This window comes from Aythya marila (genome assembly GCF_965140915.1).
Source record: "Aythya marila genome assembly, chromosome: 11".
NCBI classification, from domain to species: Eukaryota; Metazoa; Chordata; class Aves; order Anseriformes; family Anatidae; genus Aythya; species Aythya marila.
The window spans coordinates 4820500-4832938 of NC_139052.1; the positions used below are offsets into that span (position 1 = coordinate 4820500).

General features: G+C 37.1%; 1 protein-coding gene across 2 annotated transcripts in view; it reads right to left on the reverse strand.

The window, feature by feature from the left end:
* Window positions 1–12439, reverse strand: part of THSD4 (thrombospondin type 1 domain containing 4) — a 289062-nt gene that overhangs the window by 24690 nt on the left and 251933 nt on the right. For both annotated transcript variants that reach the window (XM_082769054.1, XM_082769055.1), the window contains exons 9-14: window positions 10736–10911; window positions 7526–7622; window positions 6337–6579; window positions 4014–4143; window positions 2906–3110; window positions 288–461 (exon numbers count right to left, since the gene is read on the reverse strand). In XM_082769054.1, the coding sequence (XP_082625180.1) occupies window positions 288–461; window positions 2906–3110; window positions 4014–4143; window positions 6337–6579; window positions 7526–7622; window positions 10736–10911 (1025 nt within the window). The remainder of the gene's footprint in view (window positions 1–287; window positions 462–2905; window positions 3111–4013; window positions 4144–6336; window positions 6580–7525; window positions 7623–10735; window positions 10912–12439) is intronic.

The following is a 12439-nucleotide window of genomic DNA, read 5'->3' on the forward strand; positions in this document are numbered from 1 at the left end:
ACTCAGGGTTAAGCAAGGCAGAATAATAAATCTCAGCACACTCAGTGTTTTGGGAAGTTCAGACACAGATCCAGTTCTAAATCCAGATGTTTGGCCATGCACCCAGAGTCTTGCCCAATACCCGTGGGATCATTATTTTCTGTTTGCTCTTGCCTGTTTTACAGATCAAATGTAAACATGGAAAATAAGATCACTCCTTTTATACCTGTATACGTATTTTTTAATTCTGATGCACCTAAGTTGTTTTAGAAGATTTGGCAGCACACGGAGATAATGGGAAGCCTTACCCTGTCACTCCATTCTGTAAGGAACCAGCTCTTAGCACAGGGTCCCATGTCACAGTTCTCGATATCATTCGGCCGCAGCTTCATGTTACATTCCTCATCATCAACAATGTCTCCAAGGTTGCTGACACATTTCACATCTCGGGTCCTCTGCCCCACTCCACAAGGTACTGAACACTGTAACAAATGGTAGGTTGTATCAGGACTCTGGGCTGTAATTCTCACGTTTTTTCATGGAGCTGAAAATGTACAGCTCATTTATTCCTACTAACACATCCACAGAAGCTACAGAACTATTTTAGATTGTTAGGAATAGGGAATAAAATCACGTTAGTAGTTTCAAAACCATATTTTCAGTCTGTAGCATTCTACAGTATACTATGTAGATACATTTGGAAAACAAAAAAGCAAATCCTATCTTCAATGAGCCATGCTGTACCTAATCAAATTGAACTGCTGGTATGTGAATAGCAGGCTGACATACTATGCATAATTTTGATCTTGATCTATATACAGATATGAAGCAAGGGAAATGCAAAGAAAAACAACTTTTGAATCCCTCTTCAAAGTTCAGGCCTTATTCCCCTGCTCTCTTTTCGTCACTCAGACAAAACTGACAGGTATCAATGTCTCTGCCTGGCATGAAGCATCCAGATCATCAAGAAAAAAAAGGAACATTATTTTATGTTCTGTGTATGCATGATATGTTTTGATGAGTCCTGTAAACACTCTAGAATTAATGTAGAAAAGTCTCTGGGAATCTGGAGATTAAAGACCTGAGTACCTATGCACAAGGATAGTTAGTTGAGATTGCAAAGGCAACCTCATTGTTCTTCCCTTACTTTCAAATGCTTAACCATGTTTACTATATTTACATGTCCGAGTTATTACATAAAATATATTCCCTACAGCAAAATACCTTAAAGATCTTACCTTCAGCATGCAGTTACCTCTTCAACTGTTCACTCTAGAACATTTGCCTTTAAAACCCAGACCAGATGCATGAAGCAAGTCATTACACAGCAAAACGCTAATCAAAACAACTACCCTGTTCTTTGTCAAAAAGCGGTGATTTGACCAGTTACCCTCAAAGTCTATCCTTCAAACTTAAAATTATTACAATGCTATTTCTTCATTGTGATCAAAGTTTTTTTTACATTTGCATGTCAGGAAAAATGGTCAGCACTAAAGTCTTAAGATGGGTTTACTTCTAAGATCACAGACCTGTCTCTAGAGCAAAAACCTTATTGTACTTCAACAAGAACAAAAAAAAATAAATGTTCTGCTGAAAACACAGTTTCCAAATGCAATTGCTTCTTTCCTTATAAGTGAGTCTTCCATACGCCAAAAACTTTAATTCTACTTCCAAGAGGAAATTGATCACAGAATTTTACTGGGATTACTCCTATATTCAACCAGCTACAATTTCTAAAATATTTGTTTATGTTGATTCACTATAAGCAGTAAAGCTCTAAAGGCTGTCTGCACACTAAAATACTTCTCAAAATGTAATAATACACAAACCATCTAATCTTTTCTTAGGTGCAACACAAAGGTAAAGTTTTGATTATTTTATTAAGGGCAAGTTTACTGTCCTTTAGCCGCAGATAAATTTTAAAATATGGTGAATACATTTCCTTACATTTGACTGGCTAGGTATTTATATGTTTTTTATGTCTGTTTTTTATCTCAACACATCACCAATACTTCATGACTAGGGGGTTAATAATGCCCCCATTAACCTCAGAAATGCGGACATTTAAGGAATGAACCCATGCAGATCGAAGCCACATAAAATCTGTGGCATGACTCCTTAGCCTACCATGACAACTGTGTGGACAGAAAGCTGTGCTTCTACTGGCAATGCAGCTAGCTACACTGGGGAATTAGGAGCAATGAAGCTCTTCAATAGAAAGGAAAAAGAAGGTTTAGGTTCAGTGTTAAGCTGCCATTTTTCAAGGACTATCCACCCACATAATTCAGCACTTCTGTGAATTTTTTTTTTTGCTTTGCTTTGCTGCTAACTGAAAAGAGACTTGTTTATCACTACACTTAACACACCAGAATATTTCTTCTCTCTACACAATGGCTGTGAGAGTATCTAGGATGGTTGTCAGGTTGGCCAAAACTTTTGTAAACAACACAAAACCATACCATTCACTTTTATCTGAAAGACTTGGCATAGCCTCAAACCAACTATAGCTACGGCAAATACTGACTGTCTCTAAACTTAACACATATATAAGGTTAAATCAGTCCTGTAACTAAACACTACATGCTAAGAAAAACAACAAGAAGTTTGCTACAATAGGCAAACCTATTAGCTGTCTCCCAACTCTATTTCATATAGTACTTAAAAAGAAATAAAAAATCATTGTTCAGAAAGCTTGTGTGCTTCTGTACATACATATCTATGTGTTTTGTTCTATGCAATCGCTCTTTTTCACCTTCTGAAAACTAACAGTCATAACCATGCAGGGTATTTCTGAATTAAGATTCACTTACTTCCAAGGCTTTCCACATTCCACTTCCACCAAATTTCATGTTTGATTAGTGATACCTATAAGAAAATTCTTGTTCTCTTCTGAGGTTTATGCCCCAAATTAATCAATCGTACTTACTGAAGTCCATTCTGTCCTAATCTGCCATTCACTGCAGATCTTCAGCTGGCAAGTGCTGGTTGTCTCTGGTTTCTCCAGGTGATGACAGCGGTATTGCTGAACTGTCAAGGTGCGATTGGCATATATTTGTCTGCATAATATCTGTCGATGCTGCATACCAAGGCCACATGTTTTGCTGCACTCAGACCACTCCCCTATATCCCAGCTACAGAAAAGGGGGGAAAAAAAGAAGTTAAAAAAAAAAAAAAAGAGGGCATCTCATTCAGTGAAGATTCATCTAATACTACCTCAACAGAACTCTAAGGACATGATTTTGATGCTGGTAAAGAATCTTAAAATAATACTTAAGCTTCTGCACGCAGAACTGAATCCTTTATGAAGAGAATATTATATACTTAGAAATGATCTACCTGATGCTAATAAGTATGCATTTATGCATTTGTATTTTAATAAATAATATTTTAAATAAATATTTACACATCTCTGTTTACATTCTTGATAGTGTCCTCTGTAAAATCAAAATAATTTAAAAAATGAATTAATATGAATTGTTAGAAAAAAAAAAAGGTGAGAAAAACACTTGGTGATAGAAAGTATCTCCAAGTAAAATACTCCAGAACAGTCGCATATGAGCCTGTGATACCAACAGAACTAGAAACAAGGTATACCAGTTTGGGATCCAACTTCTGAGCTGAAGAACTACTTAATTCCAGGAAAGAGAAGTCATGTTTATGAAGGGGCTGTTGAGAGTGCTATCAGGCAAATCTCATCTTTAAGTATGACACCATGCAATGAACAGTTGGGTACTGCAGCACGCTGATCCAGTGTGAGGTGATATAACCTACAGAGCCTCTTCTTTAGACAAGCTTTTGCAGACTATCACTTGAAAAAAAGAGTTCCCATAGAGAGACCACAGGTATAGTGTGTATGCCTGAACAATCACACAAACTTTGAGAAATTACTAGACTGACTTGCTGCTCACTTCATGACAGAAACACAAGTTTTCAACACAAGTTCAAACTACTTTCATATGTAGGATATCTTATTGCATGTGCAAAACTTCAGTGACATTGGCTTATTTCAGTTGACTTAAACACTAATATCTTACAAAGCTGGACATGGGAAGAGGTTGCAAGCCTCCTCTTCTGGAATAGGTTTGGTGCTGCTGTCACAGTAACTCTCAGGAACCTCCTCATGAGTGATTCTGTTGACACAGTGGAAAATTGGGTACTGGGACCCTGAAATTAAAAAGAAAATTAAGTGATGCTTTGCAAAAGATACTGCAGTATGAGCTGTTCATATCAATAGCATTGAAAGGCATACGATAACAACAGGAAATCTAAGATTTTATCCAAAATTTCCAAACATAAGTGAAAACTATACTGTTTACATTGTAATATTAAGAAAAGTGCTTAGTATATAGAGAGTACAGCATGGCGTTGTATTAAAGGCTGAGAAAACATGCTGCTTGGTCTGCATGAAATCATCACAATGCAGAGATTACAAACATCATGTATTCATGCAAGTGGAAAAATGCAGCCAAGCAGCCAGGCCAGAACATATGCTTTAGAAGAGTAAAGATTTAGCAGTCATCCTTTTCTGCTTCTGGAAAGAGACCGAACCTCCACCCTTTAAAGTTATCTTGGAAATGAACACATTCAAATACTACTCACTTCACCTTAGTTTTGAGATGATTTGTAAGATAAATCTTACAGATGAAATATTACTGTTGACTGCAGACTTGTTAAATATGACAACTCTCCATACTTACTGCAGTGTACCAGCCCCTTCTCTCTCTGGACAAGAGAGAGAGGGATGATGTGCTAAAGATACCTCACTTCCCTGACAGGATTCAGTAGAAGTTTCCATACCATTCTAGCACACCTATTTTCTCAGTCGTCTTAAATGGAAATCTGGGACAAGAGTTGGTAGAAGTTCTCATGTGAAGCATTTTAACTTTTTAAAAATAGTAATAGCCTTCTCTTTTTTCTCCAAGTTTTAATAAAAAGTGCTTTGAAATCTCTCAGCTTTTCATCAAAACTGTTAATTTATCATCTCCTTTTCCTTATTTAACATAAAAATCCATTTTCTTTCCTTGTTTCTATTCCCAACTTAAAAATTCCTAACGATACTTGACTCTGAAAGGTTTGTTTTGAGAGAAAAAAAAAGAAGAAAGACTGGGTATCATCTACATTTTTGTATTAAGAAATAATAAACTAGTAGAAAAAAAGAAAACATGGAAAAAGGAATAAAAAAAAACAAACAAGACTGCTCACATGAAATGAAAACAAAGCCTTAAACAGTACAAGATTTCTTTCTGATGATTTTCAATCAATTTTTTATCAGCCCATATAACCTGGTTTGACTTTTCCTTCAGAGACACATACTTTCTGCTAACAGAAAAAAGTCTCTAGTATATTTATAAACATTTATGCAATCGAGAAGCAATTTTGAGTGTCAATATCGATGTGTTGTTACTTATTTTTTTTAGCTCTACCTGTATCTGTAACATGGACACTCATCTGGCCTTGGACCAAATTCATAAAGCATTCTATTACTACAGAAAGAAACTAATTAGGAAGTGAATGTTCTCAATGTAGATGAACTGGTGAGAGTTGTCCTAGCTGAGTTCCCTCAATGGTAGGTCTTTTATTTCAAAGCTCTGTGATTTTTCAGAAGTGTTGATGGCTGGCCATGTACAGTAAAAACAAATTTCACTTTTAAGATACAAAAGTCTACTTTTCCCCAAAACTGATTATGTCATGCATTACTGAATCTGTGGTCACTGTGAACATCTTATGGCAAAGATTAACCTGGGAAGCCCAAGACAGGGAATCTATCACCTCCCATAGGCTCACTGATTACCAGCCCCTTTCATTCTCCTCTTCCTTCTCACTTCTACCCAATGAAAACCCTAGTTTTCTAAAGGCACATTATTGCTGTTCCAGCAACGCTCAAGGAGGTGAAGATATATCTGATGGAATCTCTGTGAAATCTTCCCATACAGATCAGAAAGCTGTTGACAAACGCACAGAAAACATGGAGGTTGTATCAGACAAAGCTGGAGAGGATGGAAGGATAAAGAATGCCAAAGAATGTTGAGGAAAGCAGCTGTGTGACAAGGGTGTGAGAGACAGCAGCTTGCCATAAAATCCTGAAATACTTCCCTTCAGAAGCAAATGCTATATGTACTCTTTTATTTTTTATATTTTAAATTTTGTTATTTCTGGTGTTTTAAATAGATGCACACTTCATAGCATAGGTATGTTTTTTGCTCAAAAGTTAACAGAAAAAAACGGGTCTAGCAATGGTTTGTACAGCAGTGCTGCTGAATATTCAACACTGCTTCTTCCCTCCATGTTTCTTCTCTCCCACACTGGAACCCTCCTGTGGGTCATCTATTTACTGTGCATGCTGTATGAAGCACTTACCTTTCCCACATGTAGTGGTACACTCAGTTTTTCCAATCTGTTTCCAGTTGTGCTCTCGGTTTTGTCTTGGTGGCTGCACAGCAGGCACCTGGTTTTCTGGCTGATGAGAAGGAAATCTTCCTGGCTGAATAACTGGAAAAGTTCCAGCTGCCTGTCCAGTAAGAGTGTCCATCTCCCTATGCAAATCCTCCTCATCATGATTTGTACTTTCTGGCATTTCTAACTGACCATTCAAGGGCTCTCCTATGATGTGAAAAAAAAAAAAAATTAGCATAATTAGCCTCATGTGCTATTATCAGTCTGTTTTCATTCACTAATACTCAGAACACTGCAGCATCATTAAACTGGAAAGTAGCTTTAATCTGCTATGCAAAGACTTCCTAACAGTGCTCTGTGAAGACTGTGTTGTTTTAAATTAAGACAACCAAGTCTCAGCCAGCATTACAGAGAACATTAATACAATAAGAATTTAAGATCTTAATACGTTAAGAACTGAAGATTCTCACGTCACACTGTAGAATTAATGTGCACTGTCAAAATTTCCTAGAGCATTTTGTGTATTTTGCTCTGTATTTTTTGCCTCCCCATATCACAGTACAGTTGCTCCTTGTTACAAACAAACTGCACAAACACTTAGAAAGTTGTCAGAGCAAGTCATGAACAGTAAAAGTAGGACCAAAATCACTTGTACAATTTCTACTGTAGTTCAGAATTGCATATTGGTACGTACAACACATTGCCATAGCACAGAATCAGGAGCATGATCTGTCCAGATTATAGCCTGGGGAGGTACCAGTTTTGTATTTGGTCCTCTCCAAGTAGGAGAGGAAAGAGAAACTGAGAAGGGTTGTTTGAAATTAGCTCAAGCTCTGAAGAGAAAAGTCATGCACGATTTCATTTCTGAGACATGATTACAACACTCCAGCTCAAGTAAAGCCACGGTTAAAATTTTAACAACAAAATTATTACTGAAAATATAAATACGTGACCAGATTCCCCGCTACACAGGACAATATAAATTCACTTCAGTTCAGAGATCTATGCAGACATCTCTTCCAATGAGTAGGGAGAATTCCAGGCCTCTCCCAGATCAATGGCAGCATTTACACTGAACTTAACAGTATGAATTTCTCCATTAACTTACTGGGTAACAGAATGTATTTAGTATTAGAAAATAGTGGTATTTTACCTGGCCTCCTGTGAGCAAGCAACTGAGGACTAATGACATTGTCTCCTGGAATGATATACTCATAATGTATACCCGGGTTAGGCTGCTGATGTATCATCTAAAAAGAAAAACAGCCATACAGTCACTTCTTCCACTTGCTATATTACTAATACTAAATATGTACTTGAACTGATCAACAGTGTAACATTATTTATCATTGGTCATGATAGAAATAAAGGTTGATGATAGTGTTTAAAAATGAAAAAAAACACAATTTGTTTCCTGAAAAAGTAAGACAATACAGGTTACTATGTTTGCAAACTGAACTAGCTTGTGATGGCAGAGACACTGTTTCTCTAAATATTCCTTAACAACTGTAAAGCTGACAGGCTCTGGGCAAGCAGGGCAGGGCCTGGCTTCTCACCAGCCTGGACAGCAGGAGGAGATGGTCCTGAGGACACCAAAATATTCTCTGACTGGAAGAGCTTGACAGATGCCTTAGGAAACACGAGCAAGGAAGAAACAAGGCACAGAAAAATAAATACCACAGACCCTGATCTGCAAATCAAGCTGCCTTTTTTATGGTTTATCAGTTGTACATGAACAGAGCACCTGCAAATCCAATTCCTTCTTTCATCACTGTGCAGGTACCTCTGCACCACTCGGCGGAGACTCAACAACCAACTTGCAAGTCACTATTATGCTATTCTCACCATAAGCATTGCTCAACAAAGATGAAGTGAACAGGTTACAAAGGCTTGTTACAGCAACTGAAGAGTGCCTGTGCAACCCTCCTGCATCCTTCCATGGTAGGTTTCAGCCAAATAAAAATGTAATGTACTTGCAGACAGACTCCACGTCTTTATATATAGCCACAGCAATTCTTTGAAGTGTTCTTTATGAACATGGGTGGGAACTTCAAACTTTTCTGGTTTAAGTATGAAAACAAAAAAACAAAGCCGAGTGGTTTCAGAAGACTGCATGCTGCACAACCCCATAGGAATTGACATGAGCATGCCTCCAAGTCGGTTCCTGTATTTTCACCTAAGCAGACAGGTACCATAAACCCTGAGCAAGATATAATCTTATGAATGCTTTTAAAACTGTTAGCAGCATACTCTGTTCTCAGCAGTTTTTTGTGCTGCTGAGAGTCTGGGAACACTCACGTTAGAAATGTAAGGATGCCATCAGCTGCTAACTTCACTAATTTATCTCTGATTACTTCAGAACTGCTTCTACTCTTAAATTCTTTGTGGGGATTGGTCAGGCAGATGCCTTGAAGTAATCTAAGTTGAAATAAGTTTAAAGCAAAAAAAAAACAAAGAACAGCAAAACAAAATGTAATAATTATAATAATTAAAAAAAAAAAACAAAAACACAGAACAAAACAAACAAACAAAAAAAGAAACAAACCCATGAAACACTAGAGCTTGCAGTAGTTCTCTGGTCCTGATAAACCATAGGCCAAAAAGAAAAGGGTTGTGCTATGTACCTAGACATCTCTTTTCCTCCACATTTTGAAAGTGGAAAAAAAAGACAGTATGATCTTAGGAAGAAGGAACAGAAAGCCATTTGGAGCTCCCATCTGCAAATCTCTTCATTTTTCTACACAAAGAGTAAAGATTGAGACTACAGATGAAAATAGAATTGCATGATTCAGGAACCACAGGACAAAGACTGAAAAAAAGACATCCATATCCATTTGTGGCTGCAAATTTCAAACACATAAAAGAATTTGTGTCATGCTGATGCTCGATTTTCTTTCAGCTAGCACTCTCCATATTTATCTTCCCAATTGTACTAAAAAATACAAAGACACTATTCTGTCAGCTAATAATGAATTCTAATATTCCTCATATCTACAAGAAACATCTCAGATAAGAGTCCAGTCAAATTAGATGTGACAATCCACAGTAGCAGCCCCAGAGGAAAGCTAATAAAGCTGTGTCCATCATGCTAGCAAAAGGGAGAGAAAAAAGAGACTAAGCATAAACTAAAACATTAGGTTATGATATAATTAAGCTTAAGTCTTTTTATGATATTTCTTTGAAAGTATCTGTTTAATCCATTTCTTGATTCTTTTCTCTCTGGGTCATTGTGTACTAGGCATCTATCAGATGGCAATAAAAACTTAAAGAAAACCCCAGTTGACAGCATCATGTAAACACACAGTGGCACATATATATTTTATAAACGCAGAGTCTGCACTGCAGAGTCTAGGTACCCGGTCACTTCCAGGTTTTAGCCAGTCTTACATTGCCACTAATCAGAAAGTATGCAACAAGAAGTAATGCTTGCATAATTATTATTTGTTTTAATAAGACATCACATAGCAGATGGAGAATGACTTTGCCAACATCTAACTTTTTCCAGCTGAGGAATCAGGGTAGTTAGTATTTTTCTATGAAACAACCCAGCACGTGCACTTTTCCATCACTTACTGCACTTAATGGCAAAAAAGCCATAGCTGGATGAAACAACCAGTATCACCATTCCATCTCTTTTTTTCAACTATTGCACTTTTCTGTATGAAAAGTATAACCTCAAAACACATCGTTTGTCTTAGAATAAGTTATAATCGGGTCCAATTACATTTTTATTTCAATATGATGCAATAAAAACCTGTCCCAACTGAAGTAAATAGATTTTGCACTACAATTCCCCAATCCTGACTACAATTTGACTTCTCACTTACCTTATCTAACAGCTATTATATTTATAATCTTCATGTTACAGCTTCCTATTAAAGCTGTCCCACTTCAAAAAACACGTTCTTTAGTTTTCTGGACCTACAGACCTACATTTCTTTTAAAGAAAACTGAGATGGTATCACTCTGTGAGAGGCCTCATCTGATTTAGGTATTTGATTCAGTTCACTGTAAAATTAAACTACTCCAAATTTGCTTGAGTACCAAAGTAACCAGAAAAAAAATAGTCCCCCCAAAATACCCACATCTGTATGCTTTACTTTCATTTTACTGAACAATTAAAATTGGTTTTACTAAATCAGTAAAGTCAGAGAGAAAGGCTTCACTGATACTTAGATTTCCTAGGGTCTGGAGCAAACTAGGGTTAATAGGGCACAATAGCAAGATATCCAAAATACTGTTTCAAGATTAAAGGAACAATACAGTAACAAAGTATGGGCAATGAATGCAATTACAGTGTTGCATGTTAACAGCAAAAACAAATTTTCCATTAGGAAGATTAACCTAGCTACAGGAAACTTACATAGACATCAAGGACTTCATTTGTTGGGCCATCAGCTAAAAATGACTCCCCTGCAGTACTGGAGATTTCATTTGGGCGTTTATAAGTGAACATTGTCCCACCACCTTCATATCTTCCAGGTCGATCAATCGCCCAGTTTCCATTGATGATGGACCGTCCCGATCGACTCCGCAACGCTGTAGAGGATAGGGACAGAAACACAAGGACTTTGATCAGAGGAAATCACCTTCATGTACTGGTGTCGTGTGGCTGCTAAAAACAGAGTTAAATTCATAGTTATGAAAAAAAATCAAGTTTAGATAGCTTTTCCTGAATACTCATAGTTTTATGCTGCAAGAAAAGAAAGACAATTTAGAGATAGCTTGGTAATCTTTTTCAGCAGTTTCTCAGAGGATGCCATGTGACCAAGCCAGCAGCATACACCAAGCACATGCAAATGCCAAGGAAGTGGTTTTCCTCGCCTGCTTTCCCACTGAACTGACAATTTTACGAATTATATACAATAGAATGCAGATACAGAAAACCATTACAATAGACAATGCAGAAGCACCAGACAGTCAGTTTATGGACACATGAATGTCCTGGTTTGCCAAATATTCCAATTAGTCTTCATGAAGCTGTTTGGCTACTCTCTCCATTTCCTTTTCAAAACACTTTCTTTGCCAGAGCACCTGCAGAGCCCTTAGCTGCAGCACGGTGTGGAATGACAAGCCATCTGAAAATGCCACGAGGGTCTCTTGCATAAGGAAAAGTGGCTTGTAAATCAGATACTAGGTGGGAAGCATAAAATCTGGATTCAATCACAGAATCATAGAACGGTTTGTCTTGGAAGGGACCTTTAAATATCATCTAGTCCACCCCCCAATTTCATTGTTCTCTAGCACTCCTCTGTTGAAAGAAAACGTTTTGTATGAAGAGGAAAATTCCATAGTTACAAAGATGCAAACAAATATAAGCATACTGATTAAAAAATCAATTATTAATACACAGCCTGCACCCCAAATAAGGGAAAGTAATTTTAAAAAAGGTTTGTAAATTCAAAGGGAATACTCCTCACACAATGCATCAAGGTGTCGAGGTAAACACTTTAGTAAAATTCAAGAAAGGGCTGGTAGATTTTTAAAAGATCTATACAAGTAAGTAACTGCAAAGGAACACCCTGATATTTAAGGTTTGAACCTTATAATATCCTGTATATATTAAGTTAAGGCCTCTAACTTGAGCAAATTATTTTCTATTTACCAATTGCATATTCTGAACAGTAGCTCATGAAATTTCACCAAATATCTGTTGGTCTCCACAAAATACATGGAACTCAACAAACTGCAGCTTAATCCACAGAACCATGCCTGTAATCCTACTAGAGGTACCTGCTGATATGCAGGCCTAAAGAAAATCCGGCACAGAAGGAATCAGAACAGAACATACCAGAGAGGACAGTGTCCTCTCTTGTTCAGTTCACAGCTCAAAGTCTTTTTCCCCCGTGGGAATATTTGGTGCTGACTAAATTTGCATCACCTTGATAAAATTGTCTACAGAAGCGGACTGTATAGTGTTTTTGAAAAAATTTGTAAATAGTGCTTAGGTACAATCGCATATCTGTGCCTCTTGTAAGTCCTTCCTGCTATTTGATTATGAAAAAGCAATGGTTGGAAATGGAAGACTTTATCAGTCTTCAAGCATTAGTCAGTTGCAATCTTAAGT